The sequence below is a fragment of the Entelurus aequoreus genome, linkage group LG08, assembly GCF_033978785.1.
Source record: "Entelurus aequoreus isolate RoL-2023_Sb linkage group LG08, RoL_Eaeq_v1.1, whole genome shotgun sequence".
Classification (NCBI taxonomy): domain Eukaryota; kingdom Metazoa; phylum Chordata; class Actinopteri; order Syngnathiformes; family Syngnathidae; genus Entelurus; species Entelurus aequoreus.
This window is the reverse complement of record NC_084738.1, coordinates 51,663,171-51,688,011: the sequence shown is the minus strand read 5'-3', so window position 1 is coordinate 51,688,011 and position 24,841 is coordinate 51,663,171. Positions and strand designations below refer to the sequence as shown.

Sequence of the window (24,841 nt, the reverse complement as noted above, 5' to 3'; positions counted from 1 at the left end):
GTATTCAGGTCACCCCCCACGACCCCGAACGGGACATGCGGTAGAAAATGGATGGATGGACTTCAGGTTAAAGGGGAGAACACCTGGCATAACCAGGAAATGTGGGGAAGGGTAGTTGAGGATCACCATCAGGTGTGACTTTCTTTGGCTGCATATGTCGATCCTTGGTTGGCTGCAGGCCCCAACGGCTATAGTCACGTTTGGGTCACGGGTGTGAGATTTTACCCTGAAGTGAGAAAACATGGCTAAACTCTGCCAGTGGATTGCCTCTCTTTTCTCTACCGAAAATGTATGAAAAAAGCAACGTCTATAATGTCACTTTTGTTCTCTTTTTTTTCTAGGGCAGTGATTCTCAAGCTGGGGTACGCAAGCTCCATCTAGTGGTACGCCAAAGAATCAATTAATTACTGTATTTTAATATTGGTCAAGTGTTTTCTAAGGTGGAAATTAGTGGAAAAAGTTTGAGAACCACTGCCTTCGGGTCAAAATGTGAGCATGTGACAAACCCTGGAAGTGTCGAGTGTGACCTGTCGGCATGTGCCTTCTCGTCATATGGGCCGGTTTCTTCAAAGGCTGCAGACCGTGGTAGACACATCAGTCAAGATGGGGGACACCAGCAGACGGAGATAATTAAGAGTCATCCTCCCTCCAATTACCCTTTTCCACTGTAGCAAACTTATGTGCGGTAGCAAATTTAATTCAGAGTTGGAGTAGAACTGATCTTGGCTCTGAGTTTAATTTTCCATGGTCCGAGGGAGCAGTGCCATTATGTCACAAGTGTTAAGTCTCTGAAATTTGTGGGCAAACCTCACCATATTATTCAACAACAATGCAACAAAATATAATTAATCTGGAAAGTATTCACAGTGTGTCACTTTTTTCACATTTTATGTTACAGCCTCATTTCAAAATATAATAATTTCCATTTTGTCCTCAAAAATTCTCCACACAATATCTCATGTTGACAATGTGAAAAAGTTTAAATTGTTTGGTTTTTTTTAGAATTTTTTGCAATTTTCAACAAAATAAAAATCTAAGAAATCACATGTACATAAGTATTCACGGCCTTTGCCATGAAGCTCAAAAGTTAACTGAGGTGCATTCTGTTTCATTTGATCATTATGGCACCGCTGTAGGCTGCTGTTGGCAGGAGCTCTGTGCTCTTGTGTCATCCTTTTGTGTTCCTGATGTTTCCCTCTTGTTTTCATGTGTTATCATATATATATATATATATATATATATATATATATATATATATATATATATATATATATATATATATATATATATATATATATATATATATATATATATATATATATATATATATATATATATATATATATATATTTACACATATATATATATATATACATATATATATATATATATATATATATATATATATATATATATATATATATATATATATATTACACATATATATATATATTTACATATACATATATATATATATATACACCGGTATATGTAAATATATATATACATGTATATATATATATTTACACATATATATATATACATATACAGTATAAATGTAAATATATACACACATATATATATATATATATATATATATATATATATATATATATATATATATATATATATATATATATACACTGCTCAAAAAAATTAAAGGAACACTTTGAAAACACATCCGATTTCAATGGTGAAAAAAAAATGTCGGATATCAATACTGATATGGACAGTTTAATGTCTCAGGAACAAAAGGATGCCACATCTTTTGATGGAAATAAAAGTTTTCAACCTACAGAGGGCTCAGTATATAGACACCCCAAAAATCAAAGTGAAAAAATTATGTGGTAGGCTCGGCCATTTTGCCTAAATTCAATTTCTGCAACTCAAAATTATTTTCAATATCTTGTGTGGCCCCCACGTGCTTGTACGCATGCTTGACAACATCGCGGCATGCTCCTAATGAGACGATGGATGGTGTCTTGAGGGATGTCCTCCCAGATCTGTCTAAGGGCATCAGTGAGCTCCTGTAAAGTCTGAGGAGCAACCTGGCAGCGTCTGATGGACCGAAACATTATGTCCCAGAGGTGTTCTATCGGGTTTAGATCAGGTGATCGTGAGGGCCACTCAATTGTGTCAATTCCTTCATCTTCCAGATACTGTCTGCATACTCTTGCCACATGAGGCCGGGCATTGTCGTGGACCAGGAGGAACCCAGGACCTACTGCACCAGCGTAGGGTCTGACCATGGGTGCAAGGATTTCATCCCGATACCTAATGGCAGTCAGACTGCCGTTCTCTAGCCTGTAGAGGTCTGTTCGCCCCTCCATGGAAATGCCTCCCCAGACCATCACTGACCCACCACCGAACGGCTCATGCTGAATGATGTTGCAGGCAGCATAGCGCTCTCCTTGGCTTCTCCAGACCCTTTCACGTCTATCACAGGTGCTCAGGGTAAACCTGCTCTCATCTGTGAAAAGCACAGGGCGCCAGTGGCGGACTTGCCAATTCTGGTGTTCTATGGCAAATGCCAATCGAGCTCCACGGTTCTGAGCAGTGAGCACAGGGCACACTACAGGACGTCGTGCCCTGAGGCCACCCTCGTGAAGTCTGTTTCTGACTGTTTGGGCAGAGACATTCACACCAGTAGCCTGCTGGAGGTCATTCTGTAGGGCTCGGGCAGTGCTCAACCTGTTCCTCCTTGCACAAAGCAGCAGATATCGGTCCTGCTGATGGGATGAGGACCGTCTACGGCCCTGTCCAGCTCTCCTAGAGTAACTGCCTGTCTCCTGGAATCTCCTCCATGCTCTGGAGATTGTACTGGGAGACACATCAAATCTTCTTGCAACAGCACGCATGGATGTGCCATCCTGGAGGAGTAGGACAATCTGCGCAACTTCAGGAGGGTTAAGAAATCGCCTCATGCTCCCAGTCGTGATAATGACTCTAGCTAAAGCCAACACTTGTGGAAAAACAGTTAAAAAAGATCAAGAGGGAGGAACTTGAAATGGCCTCCACCTGCAAAACCAGTCCTGTTTTGGGGGCCATCTCGTTGTTGCCCCTCTAGTGCACCTGTTGTTAATTCCATAAACACCAATGCAGCTGAAACTGATTAACAACCCCCTCTGCCACGTACCTGACCAAAACCTTATCAGAAAAGTGCAATTGAATTCATGCCATACCCTGATAAAAAACTGTTCCTTTCGAAGTTGGTAGAGTGGCCGTGCCAGCAATCGGAGGGTTGCTGGTTACTGAGGTTCAATCCCCACCTTCTACCATCCTAGTCACGTTCGTTGTGTCCTTGGGCAAGACACTTCACCCTTGCTCCTGATGGGTGCTGGTTAGCGCCTTGCATGGCAGCTCCCGCCATCAGTGTGTGAATGTGTGTGTGAATGGGTGAATGTGGAAATACTGTCAAAGCGCTTTGAGTACCTTGAAGGTAGAAAAGCGCTATACAAGTACAACCCATTTATTTACATATATATGTAAATAAATATGTGTAAATAAATATATATATATATGTATATATATTTACATATATTCTGTATATATATATATATATATACATATATATATATATGTGTATATATATGTGTAAATAAATATATACATATATATGTATATATATTTACATATATTCTGTGTATATATATATATATATATATATAAATGTATATGTAAATATATATATATGTATATATAAATATATATATATGTGTAAATATATATATATATATATATATATATATATATATATATATATATATATATATATATATATATATATATATATATATATATATATATAGCCAGCAGTGCAGAAAATGACACAAATACTGTCAGTGAGGAGCAGTGTTGGGTTAGTTACTGAAAACCAGTAACTAGTTACAGTTACTTTCTTTCAAAAGTAACTCAGTTACTTACACCAAAAAGTTACTGTGAAAAATAACTATTTAGTTACTTATTTTTTTCTTTTCTTTTTTTTAAGGCTCCCATTAATGCCCTTTTAGCCTTCATTTCAGTACTGTTATTTCACTGGAGAATAATACAATTTGTTGATCAACTTGACATGCATTTGCATCACTGAACTTTGCTAACACACAAAGACAAAGATATGTTTCATAAGGCCAATTTGTTTCAGGCCAGAACAAATTGACAAAACTATTTTAAATAGCTGCAACATAACATACATAAGTAACAAACAGCATAATAACAACATAACTGTAAACCAAGGAAGTACATACACAAAGCCTAACCAGGCTTTTTTTTCTCTCAAAGAATTCTGAAATAAAATCATGTCAGAACACTCTACGCATTTCCCCAGTTTTAGTTTAGAGAAAAGGAAAGATTGGCCTGGCCCACTAACATCTCTCTTTGTTTGTGAACTTTATAGTCTATACATTTAGAGTGATGTGATAATCAAACACTCTAGAAGTCTAGAATGAAAAATGTATATAAGAGAATTGACAGAGTGTGTACCTTCAGTGCTGAATGATGAGCAGAGGCAGAGTTTGGCTGTTTGACGCCGGTATCATGCTAATTAGCTGCCTGAAATCGGGTGGCTCCACTGTAGAAATAGCCTGCATGCCTTCTACCACATACGCTGCAATGGCTCGATCAATGTTGTCCTGGCTAGCAGTCCCTCCGTTAAAATCCTTAGGTGAAGTGTCTCTCTTTACTAGCTTCGTGGAAGCATGTTGCTTTTGTAGCTGTTTCAGCAGATTTGAATTGCTGTTTTGGGCAGTAGATGGGATCTTTGATCCAAGACACAAGTTACATTTAACTAAAATGTTCTTTTCTTTGTGCTCGAGAAAAGAAAAGTAGTGAGAATATCTCCATCTTAAGAAACTCGACTGCAGCCATGATCAGACACGCCCCCTCCCCTCCCTCCCCACTACCACACCCAGACACACACATGCGCGCCTCTTCCTTGTGACATAAGAGATTCAGAAGGACGACACTGCACCGCTCCAATAAAACACACTCAGATCTTCTGTTTCTAGCCGATACTACATAAAAAATAACGTAAAATAACACAGTAACGCATCATGTAGTAACGGTAACTGAGTTACTGAATATAAAAAATAACTCGTTAGACTACTAGTTACCGCCAAAACTAACGGTGTTACAATAACAGTTACTTTGTAACGCGTTAGTCCCAACACTGGTGAGGAGGCAGCAGTGCTGCCAGGATCATCCAGAACTTAGTACCGCATGTGCAAACTAGCCAAAGCGGTAAGTTAGTTAGCTTCTACTGTTATGTGTCGTGCCTTAAACATTGAACTGGGTTTCACATTTTATACGCTGGTCATCAATCCCAGAACCCGTTCAGGCATCTCACCATTGCCATTCCAAGAAATGTTTTCATTCTACAAGCGACCTATTGTGAAATGAATGGGTCAGTGCACACTTGAATGTACTTGTTACGGGTCCCAGGCGTGGTCATCCTAAAGCAGATTTATATTATCGGAGTCAAAATACAGGCAGACAAAAAATTAGGACAGCTCTTGTTCTCCAGCACATAGTTTCTGTTTTATTCAACCATTATACAGATTTGCATAAAACCAATATTTTTAAGTCATTCCAGTTATTACATTTATATCCTCATCATTTTTCTACAATTGCCACATTCATCATTTACTTATAACAGTTATTTTGGCACACATCATCATTAATTATTTTTGTAAATTCTAAAAATAATTTGCTCACTTTATGACATATGTCCACTTTTAATGTTCACGTTTTTCCATAGTCATCTGTACTTTCACAGGTTACTGGAATATTCTCAAAATAAATGTAATTATGTAAATTTTTATGGTTTTGACCTGGGCCCGTTTTCCCATAGTCCAGGATCTTGGGGGAGTCTTCACTGGAATGTCACTCCGCATTGGCGTGTATTGTTTCACTCGGATTTCCTTTCGTGGTCCCACAGCTCCATATTTGTCACCCGTGAGCAAGACGGACAGAGTTCCTCCTTTCTCAGCGTTTCTGGTGTCCAGGCTCTATCTGCAGCCATGGCCACACAACCCCATGGATTTCTCTCTGGACTACCTACTTTAAGTGGCCTTTTCTGTTATCTTTAGAGATAGATTCTCCAAGTAAGTGCACTTCATTCCTCAATGCAAGTTTCCCCCCTCTTTGAAGACTGCCGTGCTGTGATCCAGAGCCTTCTTGGAACGCCCTTGACAGGTTTTAGACGAGTTGTAGTTCTCTGCCAGGCTTTTTCAAGTCCCACAGAGTCTGTAGCCCAGGGGTGGGCAATCAATTTTTACCGGGGGCCGCATGAGCAACCCGAGCACTGCTGGAGGGCCACACCGACAATATTTCAATTAAACTTTGCTCAAATTATTTTTGATATACCGTAAGATATATAATAATAATAATAATATTTTCATTTAACCTCTTATCTTTATACAAAAGAAGTTGGCTTTTGATGGTTTTATTTTTAACACTTTCTTACACAACACTTCCTGATGTATAATACAATGAAAAAATTTCAATTTCTGTCACTTTATCCTGCATCCTCTTTGTTGGGAACGTAGCACGCCTGTAAGGTGATTGGCGAAGAAGGAGGAAGCGTTGCTGTTGCGGAAATGAGGAGTGAGGATAGACGTGCGTGTGGAAAGAACGAGATAAGTTGAGCTGTGTTAGTATAGGTTGCTCAATAAAAGTTTAAAAAGAGCATCAGACTTGGTGTGCACTTCTTCTGGACGCTACAATTGGTGTCAGAAGTGGGATGAAATGCCTCCCAGTTCGCCTTGCCATCAAACCTGGGAGTCTTCATTGAGGGCGGAATTCCCCCATGCCAAGCAGCGTGCGCTGCACCTGTAGACGCTGCCTCTCTCTCTCTTTCTTTGCGGCAAGCTCCTCATGTCCGGGATTCACAGACATCTGCAGTGCTGCCGGCACCTTAAGTCCCCACTCAATGTCCTTTCCCTCCCGTTCCATCTTGACAAAGTCGCCAGAAAACATCATGGCACGTACCTCCCGATGACGTTGCAGGCTGAGCACACAAGCAGCACAGTATGTGCACACAAGCAGCGGCAGTATGCGCAAAGTTTTACTTCTGACACCAATTGTAACGTCCAAAAGAAGTGCACACCAAGTCTACGCTCTTTTTAAACTTTTATTGAGCAACCTATACTAACACAGCTCAACTTATCTCGTTCCTTCCACACGCACGTCTATCCTCACTCCTCATTTCCGCAACTCAAGAACACAACATCAACTTCAGCAGGTCGTTACACTATATTCTTTAAACACAGACATGTGCACCACAAATTAAGCACACGGCTTTACCTTTAATTTCTGTAAAGAAATACCTGGCAGTCCATGTCTTGTTGAAAACACGCCATTCGTCATCAACTTTTCTCTTTTTAGCGTCTCGGGGATAACCGTGCATCATTTGTTGCTGTGCATTTTCACTCACAGGTACACGGACATACGCCCATAAATAACACTTTTCAAAATAAAAGCAGCCCAGTTGTATTGCACGCACGACATAGATGTTTTTTTAAATTTATTTTGTAATTTGTGATTGCCGCTGCGCACACAAGCATACGTCCACACAGAAGTAATACAAATAACGCTTTTCAAAACAAAAGCAGCACCGTTGTATTGCACACTCGAGATAGATACTTTTTAAAATGTATTTTGTAATTTATAATTGGCCTCACGCGGGCCGGACAGGGACGTACAAAGGGCCGGATGTGGCCCGTGGGCCGCAGAATGCCCAGGTCTGCTGTAGCCTCTCTTCAGGTCACTAATTAGGATCTGAAGGCAACCTTACAGAGTATTAGTCTACGGCACCCTACCTTGAGGTCCGTCAACCTCATTGGTTAGAGTATGCCCACAACACCCTCATCTGCTCTTCCATAGGCGAATTTGGTTGTCCAGAGTCATGTAGAGAGAGAGTAGGGAAAACTCGGTTTCAGAGTTGGCCCCAAACATGGCGCCCTATAGTCACGTGAAGTGCTTTTGACCAATCAGAGAGTATGGCCAGATGATCTCCTAAATGATTGGTCAAAATCCCCTCATGTGACTACAGTACGCCATGTTTGGGAACAACTCTGAAACCGAATTGCCCACACTCTCTCTATACATGGCGGTGTGGGTGTCGTCCCGGGATATTCCCCCTGGTGGTGGAATCTAAGAGCCTGGCCTCCAGATTTGTTCGATCTTTTAAGGTGAACCGGATGGCTAACCCTGAGGCTGTGCAGCACCAACTCACCACATTCTTAAGACCCATTCTGTTTTTCATGTCTCCTGTCTGAAGCTGGTATCTTTCTGTGATCTGAATCCACCGCCAGTTCTTCCTCCTCCTTGGTTAAAGGCCAAATGGCCGTACTGCGTTAACAGCTAAGGCTGTTTTGGATGCCAGGGGCAGGGCACACGTGTCCAGTATCTTGGGTCTAAAATGTACTTATCTCTAAATCTGCCCTCCTTTTCACATATTATCGCAAGTTTCTGGAAAAAGGGGTGGTTGTTACACTCAATTGTCATCATTGTCACCTTTTGCCGGTGGTGCTTTTGGAGTAGGTTTATTGTGCATAATAGTTTTTTTTCCTTCTGTACTTTTTTATTTGAACTTTGCATAACAATTAGCTGAATAAAAGGTCCTATCCTGAAAAACTTGTAAGATGCGGCACTTAGCAAGTTTTTTGTTACTTGGAAATGACCAGTGGTGTGCCGTCAGAGCCAGCAAGGCCTTCTCTCCTGGCCTAACATAACCAGAAATCATGATCATAATTAAAGATAAAAGTAATTTTTAATTTAATTTCCCTAAATATCTAAAAGTATTCATATTCTCTTCATGTCATATTATGCGCCTTCCAGCGCTGTTGTTTTTAGTTTATAGAGTTTGTATCCAATCAGAATTCAGCTAGCTTATGTTGCCATGCTGTACCAAATCTGCCTGAGCCTTCAGATTCAGCAATGCGGGCGTCCGTGCACTGTAAGTGAACGGGGACATACAGTGATAGACAGTTGCAATAGCCAATCAGATCACGAGTTGTTGTCAGTAAGGCCTTCTAGATGGCCTAAGGCAGATATATAGTGATGTTATGAGCCAGGTAACATAAGGACTTCATTACCCAGCATGCCACAGTAGTGTAGAGCAGTGGTTCTCAAATGGGGGTACGCGTACCCCTGGGGGTACTTGAAGGTATGCCAAGGGGTACGTGAGATTTTTTAAAAATATTATAAAAATAGCAACAATTCAAAAATCCTTTATAAATATATTTATTGAATAATACTTCAACAAAATATGAATGTAAGTTCATAAACTCAGTGAAGCACAAGCTCAGGTTTCTCACTAAAATGTCTGTCAAAAAGAACTGTGAAAAGAAATGCAACAATGCAATATTCAGTGTTGACAGCTAGATTTTTTGTGGACATGTTCCATAAATATTGATGTTAAAGATTTATTTTTTTGTGAAGAAATGTTTAGAATTAAGTTCATGAATCCAGATGGATCTCTATTACAATCCCCAAAGAGGGCACTTTAAGTTGATGATTACTTCTATGTGTAGAAATCTTTATTTATAATTGAATCTCTTGTTTATTTTTCAACAAGTTTAGTTATTTTTATGTATTTTTTTCCAAGTAGTTCAAGAAAGACCACTACAAATGAGCAATATTTGCACTGTTATACAATTTAATAAATCAGAAACTGATGACATAGTGCTGTATTTTACTTCTTTATCTCTTTTTTTCAACCAAAAATGCTTTGCTCTGATTAGGGGGTACTTGAATTAAAAAAATGTTCACAAGGGGTACATCACTAAAAAAAAGGTTGAGAACCAATGGTGTAGAGCAGGGGTCACCAACCTTTTTGAAACCAAGGGCTACTTCTTGGGTACTGATTAATGCGGAGGGCTACCAGTTAGATACACACTTAAATAAATTGCCAGAAGTAGCCAATTTGCTCAATTTACCTTTAACTCTGTTATTATTAATAATTAATGATATTTATCTTTGTGGAAACACTGATCATCTTAATGATTTCTCACAATAAATATATATAGAAACAGATAAATATCAATATGCAACACTTTATTTTTATATTTTCTCTAAGTGCACATTTTTCAAATTGAACATTTTCAAATGATCACTTCTAAGACAGTCTTGTGAAATCACAATATCCCATTTTAACTAGCTAGCCACTAACATTTTTTAACAAATCATGAATTACTTTGCACCATGTTTGTAAAAATAATAACTCATGTAAAATACAAAAGTAAACTCTCAAATTTTTAAATCATGTCACACTTTGAACTGGACACCAAATCTGTTATCTGTTTCTTTGTCAGTTAGTGGGAAGCCTGGCATTGCATGCTGTTAACTAGTGTGTTGTACTCTGGTGTGTAACTTGACACTGCAACTCTGAGTGAGTCTTGCAGATGTGCATCAGTGAGGCGTGTTCTGTGTTTGTTCTTGATGAAGTTCATGTCAGAAAAGGCTGATTCACAAAGATAAGATTTTTCCTCATTGTTTGCGGAACCTTCTTAATCTTTTGGACATATTTTCACAGCAATCTGGCCTTAAGCTTAATTATGATAAATGTAAAATGTTAAGGATCGGAAATCTAAAGGGAACGTCCTTTCGAATGGAATGCAAAGTGTTTTGTTTATAAATTATATGCAATCTGTTGTGTTCCCTAATTTTTTTCTGTGTACATGAATGAAGGTGTGTGTTGCTGAGTCCGACTTGGACATTATCTGGACTGGGCCTGGTTTAAAAAACCCTTTAAAAAAATCTAATTTCATTGACAACCTGGTCTGTTGAAGATAAGGCCCTTTTTTTTTAAAATAAAATAAAATAAGATAAATAAATAAAAAAACATTTTCTTGGATAAAAAAGAAAGTAAAACAATATAAAAATAATTACATCAAAAATAGTAATTAATGAAAATGTTAGTGGACCAGCAGCCTATACAATCATGTGTGCTTCAGGGACTGTGTCCCTTGCAGATGTGTTGTCTATGTTGTGTTCAGGGACTGTGTCCCTTGCAGATGTGTTGTCTATGTTGTGGGAACCAGAATATTGGTAGCAGAAAGAAATAACCCCTTTTGTGTGGATGAGTGTGCATGGGGGAGGTTGTTTGGGTTGATGCACTGATTGAAAGTGTATCTTGTGTTTTTTCTATGTAGATTTAATTTTTTTTTTTTTTTTTTTTTTTTCAATTTTTTTTTTTTTCAATTTTTTTTTTTTAGAACAGGCCCGCGGGCGACTCATCTGGTCCTTACGGGCGACCTGGTGCCCGCGGGCACCGCGTTGGTGACCCCTGGTGTAGAGCATGCACAGTAGCCCCGTTTAGGTTGTTGCCGGCAGCTGGATGTTATTGATGAGCACGCTGTGGAGTAAACTTTAAGAACTCAGCCAACACGCCTTGTCTGCATCTTTTATGATTAGACAAGACAACACATATATTTGCAAGGCCATTTTGAAGAGAAACTACATCTTGTGAGACAATGTCAGCAAACCCCGGAAGCGAACTGAGCTGTTGATGAAATGTGAGTTCAGATATTTTATTTCTTTATTTTTTCACGCTTAAAATGTTTTTTGCAATTTAAATTTTGACAGTACCACATAAGATATGGGCTTAATTACTGATGCTTGTTTATTGATTTTTAAATGCGCTAGAAAATAACCCGTTTTGTACAATGCCCAGTAGTGCTTGAATGTGTTTCTGTATAGTATTTCTCCAGCAATGGTCATGTGGTGACATCAATTATGGTATTTTGAGAGGTAATCATGAAGTCGGTCATCACTGAAGGCTTAGGTTGTAAACGCACGGCCCGCCACTGGAAATGACACCTGTCACCCAGAAGGTAAGACAATGTACAAAAGGCATCTTATGGGAAAACAAATTATTGAAACTACTGTTTTTTGTACATGAAGAGTATTTCAAACTGAATTTACTTTTGTGTATCTTTCTGCTTCAGATGAATGAAATAAGACGCATCAACGACTATAGTGTCCACAACATAAAACCTCCAATCACAGTTCAAACCTTTTAATAACATTCAGTCAGACCTCATTACGCTTAATTGTATTTACAGAAATGTGCAATTACCAGTACCAAGACCAATGTACATTTTATGAATTGCTATGCACGTGGGAAAGTAAATATATATATTTTTTTAAATCATTTTGCTCAGTTGAGAAAGGAGTACACAGCTTGGGGGCAACAAACAAATACTTCAATCTACTCTAAACAATCAAAAATGTAAATCAGATTCTCAACATAAAATCATCCCATATCTTTGTTGGTGTTCTTTTTCCTTTTTCGGACAACATGCTGCAAACTTAATGATAATGTTAGTGTGGTTTATCCAATGAGTTGGTAGATGAGTAGTGATTCACCTCAGTATAGTCGAGCCACTACTTCACAATGCTCAAGACATGAAAAATTGCAACTTTCAGAAAAATAGCGGACGTAAAACACAATTTGTAGCATTGTCCACAAGAAGAACAAACAATTATTAGTCTCTTAATAATATTAATACAACATTTTGTTCTCTAAAATATAGAGAGCCCATTTCAGTGAGCTTACCAATCAATCGTGTACCACAGGGGTGTCCAAAGTGCAGACCTCAGCTATTTTTTTTGCATCAACCCACGGCATGTTGAAATAATACTTAAAAGTTGTAATGTGAACAAGAAAAAGTTGTAATGTTGCAACTTACAAGATATTACACTTATACTAGTTGCTTTGGCAACCTACTCTGTTACAGAGAACAAACAAATGGGGTAAAATTACTATGATATAAAAAGGGGTAGGGTTACATAAACTCTGCTTCTTCCAACTCCTATTCGGACGTGCTGTAATGAAACAACTGGAAATATGTGATGCTTACATTGTAATTGTATTGTATGCATGTTTGAAATAAACTGAAACTAACTAAGATCAGAAGGATTTTTTAAATGTAATTAAATTAGGGCTGGGCGATATGGCCTTTTTTTAATATCGCGATATTTTAAGGCCATATCGTGATACACAATATATATTTCGATATTTTGCCTTAAACTTGAATGAACGCTTGATGCATATAATCACAGCAGTATGATGATTCTATGTGTCTACATTAAAACATTCTTCTTCATACTGCATTAATATATGCTACTTTAAAACTTTCATGCAGAGAAGGAAATCACAACTAAAAAAATCACTATTTTTTTCATACGGTGTTGATCTGGAAATGTTTGCCTCGGCATTTTGAAGGTGTGGACGTGTGGCACCGAACGGAGATGTTGACATGCGGAGTAAGCACTGTTCATTCTCTAGCAGGTGACTTTTCAAATGATGCTACGTATTAGCAGTAATGCTACTTTTTTTATAGCAACGCTTTCGCCCCACACTTGACAAATTACGGTTGTCTGTTCGACATATTCCTACTTGAAGCCAAACCACCGCCAGACGATGGACCCCCTGCTCTTTTTGGGGGGAATTAATTATTCCTTCATTTGTTACCAGATTTGCACCTTCTCTCTCTTGTACTACCTTATCACTCACACCGCTCCGCTAGCATCACAGCTAACGTTAGCCATGCTGCTACTCTTTGCTGCGAGAGGGCGTATACATACAGTATGTGACGTATGACGAGACAGTATGTGACGTGTGTAGAAGCTGCGCTTGCTGTCTGTGAGAAGGGGAGACAGGAAAGAGCGAGGAGAGCCTGTAGTATAATGCCAGCAGCTAAAAGCAACTGCGTGAGAACGCATACTCGAATATCACGATATAGTAATTTTCTATATCGCACAGAGACAAACCCGCGATATATCGAGTATATCGATATATCGCCCAGCCCTAAATTAAATGTTTCTTTATTTAACTTCTTTGCATATATTTGACCTACATTGGGTTGTGTTTACTGCGTTTAATAGACAAAGTGGCCTCTACATTCTTAGATTTTTTTGTATGGACCTCTAAGAGAAAACATTTGGACAGGTAGAAAACAGAGTTTAGCTCTATACATGTTTTTCCTTGAAGAATGATGATTTGACACTTTTTCTGAATTCAAATGTGGATTATATGGTTTAACACCAGATTTATATTACAAATTTAGCTAAAATGTTTTGCAAATTCGAAGTAGTAACACATTATTTTTAAAATGGTACTTAAATTAGCCCAAAATGATTCATATCCTGTCCTGCGGTCCTGTTCATTATCTTTATGGACATAATTTCTAGGTGCAGTCAACACTGTAGAGGGTTTCCAGTATGGTGGCCAGAGAATCGCATCTCTGCTTTTTGCAGATGATGCGGTCTTGTTGGCTTCGTCAAACTAGGACTTTCAGCCTTCATTCGCAGCCGAATGTGAAGCTTCAGGTATGAGGATCAGCACCTCCAAATCTGAGGCCATGGTTCTAAGTCGGAAAATGGTGGACTGCACCCCCGGAGGCAGGAGAGAAGTTCTGCTTCAAGTGTAGGAGTTCAAGTACCTCTGGGTCTTGTTCACAAGGGAGGGAAGAATGGAACGCAAGATTGTCAGACGGATTGGTGCAGCGTCGGCAGTGTTGCAGTCACTGCACCAGTCTGTTGTGGTGAAGAAGGAGCTGAGCCAGAAGGGGAAGTTCTTGATTTACCCTCACCTATGGTCACAAGCTTTGGGTAATGACCGAAAGGACAAGGTCGCAAATACAAGCGGCAGAAATGAGTTTCCTCCGCAGGATGTCTTGGGTCACCCTTAGAGATAGGGTGAGGAGCTCAGTCATCCGGGAGAGACTCAGAGTAGAGCTCCACTTATGGATGGCACAGATAAACTGTGACAAGATCCTGAGGCCCACTGTTGTGCCATTCACCCCAGACCATCACCTCATGTTGCAGCATGACAATGCACAGCCCCATGTTGTAAGGATCTGTAAGCACTTCCTGGAAGCTGAAAACATCCCAATTATTGCATGGCCAGCATACTCACCGGACATGTCACCCATTGAGCATGTTTGGGATGCTGTGGATCGTGTTCCAGTTCCTGCTAATATCCAGCAACTTGGCACAGCCAATGAAGAGGAGTGGAACAACATTCCACAGGCCACAATCAACAACCTGATCAACTCTATGCGAAGGAGATGTTTTGCACTACGTCAGGCAAAGGGTGGTCACACCAGATACTGACTGATTTTATGACCCCCAATAAAGAAAAACTGCATTTTAGTGTGGCCTTTTATTACAGCCAGCCTAAGGCACACGTACAATAATCATGCTGTTTAATCAGCATTTTGATATGCCACACCTGTGAGGTGGGACAGATTCTCTTGGCAAAGAGAAGTGCTCCTAACACAGATTTTTTTTTTTTCAATATTTGAGAGGAATAGGTATTTTGTGTAGAAAGTAAAAGTTTTAAATCTTTAAGTTAAACTCATGAAAATTGGAAGTAAAAACAAAAGTCTTATTATTTTTGTTCAGTATATATACACATACAGGTACAGTATATACAATCATAATCTGACGTACTTCCGAACTGTATAGAGAAAGTTACAGTAATTTGCAGTGACAAAAAAGCTCTTATGTTTTTTATTATTCCAATTCAGTGTGCTCAACTGTGACAGTGTGTGTGTTAAAGTTAAAGTTAAAGTACCACTGATAGTCCCACACACTAGGTGTGGTGAAATTACTCTCTGCATTTGACCCATCCCCTTGTTCCACCCCCTGGGAGGTGAGGGGAGCAGTGAACAGCAGCGGTGGCCGTGCTCGGGAATCATTTTGGTAATGTAACCCCCCAATTCCAACCCTTGATGCTGCGTGCCAAGCAGGGAGATAATGGGTCCCATTTTTACAGTCTTTGGTATGACTTGGCCGGGGGTTGAACACACGACCTACCGATCTCAGGGCGGACACTTGTGTTGATCAAGTTGTGGCTTGTGCAGCCCTTTGAGACACTTGATTAAGGGTGTGATTAAGGGCTATATAAATAAACGTTGATTGATTGATTGAAGTTTACACAGCTGTTTTCACACATAATTGGCGGTTGCAGTGATTTAAGTCGGCATATTGATTTAATATCTCATGTAAAATAAACATGTTAAAACACAGTACAACCTGCAATAAAGCAAAATTGCCAGGGGAAAATCCAAATTTTTCGCAATGCAGCAAAGCAAGGATCATAACGTAAATACGATCATGTGTATAATAGAGAATGTATAGGAGTGATTCTCAAACTGTGGTACGTGTACCACCGGTGTTACGCAGGCTCTATCTGTTGGTACGCCAAAGAACCACTTGATTAAAGTACAGTGTTTTGATTTTCCTTCATTAAAACACAGTGCTACTGTTCAAACTGTGTGTAATGTTACAGTGGCCAAAATATTAAATAAACTTGTCAAACTACACTTCCTTCTTGTGTTTAATGAATACTAAGGCCTACTACGCTGCTGTATTTTAATGTTGGTCATTATGGTGAAACTTGGAGAGCCAGGTTTTTTCTTAGGTGATAGGTTAAGAACCACTGATGTGTAGGATTTGTAATACTATCAGGAAATGGTCAGCAACTTCAGTTTCCTAAAACAATACTTGAAGCAAGCTAACAGCCTGAAAAACAAAACATTACCTAAAACTTTTATTTTCAGTCCCCCCATCAGACCGTGACGACACTAAATATTGAGAGTATGAAAAAGCCCACCCCTCCCTTTTAACTTCCCTGATTACCTCCTTAAATGTTTTGTAATCAACTCGAAACATCAAACACAACAAAGTGTGGGGAGAAAGTGTTTTGCATACCATGCTTTGTAGTGCTGTTAGGTGGGTGTAATTATAACATGTTTATAGTGCTTTTATAATGTCCACATGGTTAAGTGGGTATTGTGTGGCATGTGTGTGTTGACTTAATGTGTTGTGTTTTATTACCACCACAGTTGGAGAAAGCTAGTTTGGATTGCTACATATAAACATATGCTCAGACACCTCAGTAAATGTGTAAATTCATCAACGTTAGTATATTAAAAATTATGTATCTCAATTTACCGGTCGATCTACGTTCCCGTCCTCACCTATGGTCATGAGCTTTGGGTTATGACCGAAAGGACAAGATCACGGGTACAAGCGGCTGAAATGAGTTTCCTCCGCCGGGTGGCGGGGCTCTCCCTTAGAGATAGGGTGAGAAGCTCTGCCATCCGGGGGGAGCTCAAAGTAAAGCCGCTGCTCCTCCACATCGAGAGGAGCCAGATGAGGTGGTTCGGGCATCTGGTCAGGATGCCACCCGAACGCCTCCCTAGAGAGGTGTTTAGGGCACGTCCGACCGGTAGGAGGCCACGGGGAAGACCCAGGACACGTTGGGAAGACTATGTCTCCCGGCTGGCCTGGGAACGCCTCGGGATCCCCCGGGAGGAGCTGGACGAAGTGGCTGGGGAGAGGGAAGTCTGGGCTTCCCTGCTTAAGCTGCTGCCCCCGCGACCCGACCTCGGATAAGCGGAAGAAGATGGATGGATGGATGGATGTATCTTGAGGGCCAGTTTGAAGACAATGGCGAGCAGTAATTTAGACACTCCTGAGTTAAACCACCCCACTTATTTTCTACAACTTTTCTAATGGCATGAAATAACATCTCTTCGGCTGTCTCAAATTAAAGTGTGTACCCTTAAGTTTGTACACAATGTACATTGTGCTACCAGTTTATTTTGTTACGTGATGCAGCTCGTACCTCCGAAAACTGGTATTGCAAAACAGCATCGCTCATTGAAACTAACCCCCCCAAAACAGCCCAATTTAACAGCCTTTTAAAAAGTAGAACAAATTTTAGATAGACATATTGTATGAAACAACTGTAGTAATTTAATGAAGTAACGTAATAATAATGTACAGCATTTACCTTGGAGAGCGAACTTCTACAGTATCTCCTTTGAGCTGCTTCTCCGTCAAACACACCATCAGCAGCCTCTCCCTATTTTCATGGATTAATACATCTTAATTTAACGTCCTTGGCTGGCATTATCAACTCACGTTCTTCGTTGTTGTGGTTGGAAAAACAAAGTTTTATCGATCTCTAGCTGTATGGTATTGCTAGCGAGTAAAACCAGATGTTTTGGTAGGATCTTATAAGGTTCAATGTGACATTCACTACATCAACTAGTGGTGTGGAGGATCGTAACCCAATTTTTGCTTGCAACCTGAAGCATAACAATTGGCCCAGAACAGCTCGTATCCTGAAAAATTCATAAGCTGGGACACTCGTATCCCGAGGTACCACTGTACTTAGTTCCTGAGGGTGTGAATTTTGACAATGTAGCACTGTTCTAAATTGATTCATCATTGCATATTTGCAGGAAATGACTAGCAAATGTTTGTACTCACTTATTCATCGGTTTACGACTATCTACCACTATTGGTTGCTCCTCGGCCGCCATAATTTTCTGGCAGGATGGCGAAAATAGAAAGTGGTAAGTATATATAACTGCACACTCACCATTTTGAGTGTTTTGAACTCCACATTCGGGTTCTGGCAGTACTCTTGCATTTTGCTCTACTTCTCAGTGTGAACGCACTTATGCACTCAAAAGACTTGAGTGTAAATACAGAAGTGCTATTGATGCCAGTGTGGTACTGAGGAAATTAAGAGTTTCCAGCACAACTTCAAATGATGTAGCCCTCCGTTGTAAATTGCATTGAATTGCAACATTTTGAAACATAAGATATTTTGCCATTCAATTTGTTCAACACTATTACAAGCAGTCAGCGTTCATTCGAAGTGGCCATTTTTTGAACGATTGTACATATTGCAAATGTGATTTACAATGGGTCCAATCATTTTGAATGGAACATAGTTGACATCATGTTGTTCTTTAAACTTCATAATCCAGTAGTTGAGCCTGAATCAGCAGCATTTCTGCTGGTTGCAGTAATGTACATTTTGTCAGAATTTTTTCCCCGAAATGCTATTACTAAACAATCAACAACAAATCAACATAACTATGCCAATCCTTCATTTGTTTTACACAAAAGCTTGCATTTAAAAAGGAAGCAGCCTACATTCGGACACAGGAGCTTTTCAATTAAACCTTTTTGATCCTCATAGTCTATCTAGTTTGTGTGTTTGCAAAATCACTAATCAACGCTATGATCCTCTTGTATGTTTAGCTTTGAGACTTCTTTAATAAAGAGCTGTGCAAAAAACAGACCCATCTGATGTGTGTATGATACGACGTCAAAAGAAAAATGCATTTGTCCTTTAATACTAAACGACATTCTGCCTTCTCTTAATGCCAATACTGATCTCCATGGCTATTGCTTTTAAGTCCCTCCAAACTGGAACTCCTGTTACATTTTCAATAGGTTGAGATAGAAAACTTTTTTATGATTTAAGTACGTGGAAAACATGTGAGCAAATTCAGGTTACATGCGCGGTAAGCAGAATCACATCTTTCTTCCTTTGTAATGGATCTTAACTTAAAGACTGTTAGTTTGTGCTACTGCAGTGACGAGGAACTCTTTTTATTTCCCTAAAAACCTTGCCACACCACCACACCCTCCTTGCAGAGCTCCCTAGTGAGTATGAGACCTTCCAGAGTTCGGGGGCACCGTGGCTCCCCCGCCGCCCCTCTGTATGTGATCCCTCCGACCGTGGCCCAGGATACAGTGTGCGCTGCCGCAACCTTCATCGTCATCATCTCCCTCGCTTTCCGAGGACGACTCACCAAACTGTCGGGGCTTCTCGTAAATACAGCAGCCTGAAATGCAGCACACTGGATTGGTAATGGTCAATGTGAGCCACAAGATGATCCCTTATTTTAAGAAAAAAAATATGATACTGGGCAACATTTGTTAAATGACAACCCATGGAAGGCTTGTTTGTGTAAATCGTAAATAAAAACAGAATACAATGATTTGCAAATCCTTTTCAACTTATATTCAATTGAATATACTGCAAAGAAAATATTTTTAATGTTTGAACTGAGAAACTTAATTTTTTTTTGCAAATAATCATTAACTTAGAAATTAATGGCAGCAACACATTGCAAAAAAGTTGGCACAGGGGCATTTTTACCACTGTGTTACATGGCCTTTCCTTTTAACAACACTCAGTAAACGTTTGGGAACTGAAGAGACCAATTTTTGAAGCTTTTCAGGTGGAATTCTTTCCCATTCTTGCTTGATATACAGCTTAAGTTGTTCAACAGTCCGGGGTCACCGTTGTGGTATTTTAGGCTTTATATAGCGCCACACATTTTCAATGGGAAACAGGTCTGGACTACGGGCAGGCTAGTCCAGTACCCGCACTCTTTTACTATTATGCCACGCTGTTGTAACACGTGGCTTGGCATTGTATTGCTGAAATAAGCAGGAGCGTCCATGATAACGATGCTTGGGTGGCAACATATGTTGCTCCAAAACCTGTATGTACCTTTTAGCATTAATGGTGCATTCACAGATGTGCAAGTTACCCATGCCTTGGGCACTAATACACCCCCATACCATCACAGATGCTAGCTTTTGAACTTTGCGCCTAGAACAATCCAGATGGTTCTATTCCTCTTTGTTCCGGAGGACACGACGTCCACAGTTTCCAAAAACAATTTGAAATGTAGACTGGTCAGACCACAGAACTCTTTTCCACTTTGCATCAGTCCATCTTAGATGAGCTCGGGCCCAGCAAAGCCGGCTGCATTTCTGAGTGTTGTTGATAAATGGCTTTCGCTCTGCAGAGTAGAGTTTTAACTTGCACTTACAGATGTTGCGACAAACTGTAGTTACTGACAATGGTTTTCTGAAGTGTTCCTGAGCCCATGTGGTGATATCCTTTACACACTGATGTCAGTTTTTGATGCATTACCGCCTGAGGGATCCAAGGTCACGGGCATTCAATGTTACGTGCAGGGATTTCTCCAGATTCTCTGAACCTTTTGATGATATTACAGACCTTTAATGGTGAAATCCCTAAATTCCTTGCAATAGCTCGTTGAGAAATGTTGTTCTTAAACTGTTGGACAATTTGCTCACGCATTTGTTCACAAAGTGGTGACCCTCGCCCAATCCTTGTTTGTGAAAGACTGAGCATTTCATAGAAGCTGCTTTTATACCAAATCATGGCACCCACCTGTTCCCAATTAGTCTGTTCACCTGTGGGATTTTCCAAATAAGTGTTCGATCAGCATTCCTCAACTTTCTCAGTCTGTCTGCCACTTGTGCCAGCTTTTTTTAAACATGTTGCAGGCATCAAATTCCAAATGAGCTAATATTTGCAAAAAATAAAGTTTTCCAGTTCGAACGTTAAGTATCTTGTCTTTGCAGTCTATTCAATTGTATATAGGTTGAAAAGGATTTGCAAATCATTGTATTCTGTTTTTTTTTTTTACAATTTACACAACGTGCCAACTTCATTGGTTTTGTAGTTTGTATGTTCTGTGATTCAATCAAATTACAACACAACAGAGACGGATGGACATGAAGATGACAGAAAACATTTCTCTGCCAAAAATCCACACTTTGTGTAAATTGACAAATAGGAGACTTACATAAAGAAAAGCAGACAGCAGCTCATTTCTGGCTTAGGCTACATGAAGGATCCCAGAATTAGTTTTACTCGTATTTAAATGTTTTCCATATTTAGAAACTTGTACATTTCATATCAATTATACCATATTGACAAATAATTGATGTAAATTGTGTTACAAATGGAAAACAGAAAGTGAACATATGTGTAAGTTATTGTTATGAAGTAAAAAATGGGTAGGATAAATACAACTTTGCTTCTTTCCACTCCTTTTTGGACATGCTGTAAAGCGAAATTAAAATATGTAAAATATGTGATGTATCATATTGAAACTGTATACATGTTTGAAATAAACTTCAACCAACCAACCAACTAATCAATATTTAGCTTCCTCACGAGGAAACCTTACAATGTATTACATCCATTAACTGCTATAAAATCGATGAGCTTGTAAGTTATTGTGATGTAGTAAAATCCCATATCTGTACCCATTTTACCAGGAGATTTCCCATATTTTGAAATGCAAATGATGATGCTCATCTTAGACACACGTAATAAAGGTGTTTGTGAAATCCCCTGAAGTTGTTTGATGCTAAATTAACCACAACTTTAGCGCCACATAATACATTATGAGTACTGGTCCGATGTTTCACCCCCAAAAATATCAAAAAAACAAATTAAAGCCTTGTCCAGCTGTTTACTGACATATACTATTTATGTTTAGCAAAATTGTACTGCAAATTAATATTGACTCCAAATATTCGTCATCGGCCTCATTGACTACTAATGATCAAAATTGGGGGATAGGCTGATTAGCGACACTAAATTGGCCCTAGTGTGTGAATGTGAGTGTGAATGTTGTGTGTCTATCAGTGTTGGCCCTATGATGAGGGGGTACCCTGCCTTCCGCCCGAAAGCAGCTGGGATAGGCTTCAGCACCCCCCGCGACCCCGAGAGGGACAAGCGGTAGAAAATGGATGGATGGTATCGGCCCTGAAAAAACAATATTGGTCGATCTCTTGTCGTGATGTCACAGCCAGGTGGACTTTAGGGCATTCTCTAAGCCTAGCTATTCAGGCTATGAGGAAACACAAACAAGGTGGGATAAAGTATTCCATCTATCCGTTTTCTACCGCTTATTCCCTTCGGGGTCACGGGGGGCGCTGGAGCCTATCTCAGCTACAATCGGGCGGAAGGCGGGGTACACCCTCGACAAGTCGCCACCTCATCGCAGGGATAAAGTATTATTTTCATCTAATTGTGGCATGTGCATTTTAACCCCTATGTGGGACATGCAGTAACATACATGCTGCTCTATGCAGCTATTTTTTATGCAGGTCTGAATCGCTCTGCGAGTGGGCAGATGTACCTAATGTTACCGGGTAAATCTTTAAAATGTTTAGGAAGTTTATATTCGACTGTGTCTGGAAAAAAATAGCAGTGACAACTTCAATACATATATATATATATATATATATATATATCTTTAAACAGTGCATAATATCAAAAGATTAATTCTTACACTTTTGGAAATGGTTGGGCGTGGTTTCATTTGCAATCTTGGAATGCCTCCAGAAACAAACATCTTTCAGACAGACTCAAAAATGGGTAACAAATGTGACAGGAGCAAAATTTACATCAAAGCATATCCAATGCATGTTATCTAGACAACAAGAAAGTGTTTTAAATGTAGATTAAAATCATCATAGGTCCCCTTTAAACTTCCGTTTTAAATTTGTGAGAAGTAAAAGCACTCAAAATTGAGATGCGTAACTATGTGAACTTTATCTTCCCATTATGTCTTTATAATTTAAATTTAGATTTGTTTTACTGTTTTTACACAATAATATGCTCAATAAAGTGAGGAATTTCACAATATTACCTGAAAAATGTTGTATCATGGAGACAGTCAAATTATTTTTGGTTGTCCAAATTTTCTCAAATTGTAAAATGTACTCACATTTTGAAGACCTCCTCCCCAGGTGCTCATTGTCAACTGTGTCACTCGACCACTCCACCTTCTTCTCTGTCTTCCTCTTCCTCAGCTTGATTGTCAGGCTGCGGCCCTCCTGAAGACATGTCAGAAATACAGCATGGAGACAAAAGTATTGCGACGCAACTTTGTTGGAGCAGACTCTATACCATCTAACTTTGGACAACAGTCCCCAACTGGACTGTTCATCAGTCAATTAAAGAGCAGTTAGTTGGACAGAGATTGACACATTTAAAACATTTTTAAGGCTAATGCACACACATATTGCTAGCATACACATACACTTCCTGAAATGCATATATTAATTTTTGCGTCACATTACGTCATTTTTCTGCACGCTAACTAGTAAACAATTATTATAGTATACACAGACACATAAATGGTCAATGTTGAAGTCATACACACGGAGTGACACAATGCAATCCATGACACGAGGATGCCATGAGTTTATGAGTGGCATCACCCCACCATCTCATCAAGATAAGCCAGCACACGATTTGTTTCCATGGAAACCTGAGTTACATATGAGTTAAAAGATATTTCACCCTTCTTGGAGGCTACCGTGCATCCAGAAAATATTCACAGTGCTTTACTTCTTCCACATTTTTTATGTTACAGTCTTATTTCAAAATGGAATAAATTCATTATTTCTCCTCAAATTTCTAAAGACAATACCCCATAATGATAATGCGAAATGTTTTTATATATTTTTTTTATTTAGCAAATTTATCAAAACTAAAAACCTAAAACAATCACATGTACATACATATTCACAGCCTTTACTCAATCTTTGTTGATGATGCACCTTAAGCTATCACTGCCTTTTTTAATATGATGCCACAGGCTAGGCACACTGATCTTTGGCCAGTTTCACCCATTCCTCTTTGCCTATTCCTTTTTGCAGCACCTCTCAAGCAGGTTGGATGGGAATGACTTTTTACTGTCAACTGAGTTTCGTTTTTTAATGATTTCTGCTGGTGGTGTGCCTCCGGATTTTTTTAACGCAAAAAATGTGCCTTGGCTCAAAAAAGGTTGAAAAACACTGCGCTAGAGAATGAAGAGTGCTTGAAACTCAGCATGTCAACATCTCCGTTCGGTGCCATACCCACAAAATGCCCAAGCAACCATTTCCAGATCAACACCCTATGAAAAAAATAGTCAACAACAGAAGGAGATAACGTCCGCAGTAACCTACCACATAGTGAAGGACATACACTATTTGATTTCTTATTATGCAGCTAATTTTTATTTGACAGTTTTTTAAATATCTTGTGTGCACTTTATTTGTTTTAAACTATTGTAGTGGCGTTCTATACAAAATGTGCACTTTAATTTAGTGTTGTTTTGATATGTCATCTTAGTGACATCATGCACAAAAGTGCACTAGCTTGTTTTAAAATGTCTCTGACAATCTTTCTGTTTTT

General features: G+C 39.3%; 1 protein-coding gene across 1 annotated transcript in view; it reads right to left on the bottom strand.

Annotated features, from left to right (window-relative positions):
- Positions 1 to 11,151: 11,151 nt before the first annotated feature.
- Positions 11,152 to 24,841, bottom strand: part of ppp1r11 (protein phosphatase 1, regulatory (inhibitor) subunit 11) — a 32,974-nt gene continuing 19,284 nt past the window's right edge. Inside the window, exons 2-3 of the mRNA XM_062056762.1 lie at positions 23,385 to 23,493; positions 11,152 to 19,661 (exon numbers count right to left, since the gene is read on the bottom strand). Coding sequence (XP_061912746.1) covers positions 19,477 to 19,661; positions 23,385 to 23,493 — 294 coding nt within the window. The 3' untranslated portion in view covers positions 11,152 to 19,476. The remainder of the gene's footprint in view (positions 19,662 to 23,384; positions 23,494 to 24,841) is intronic.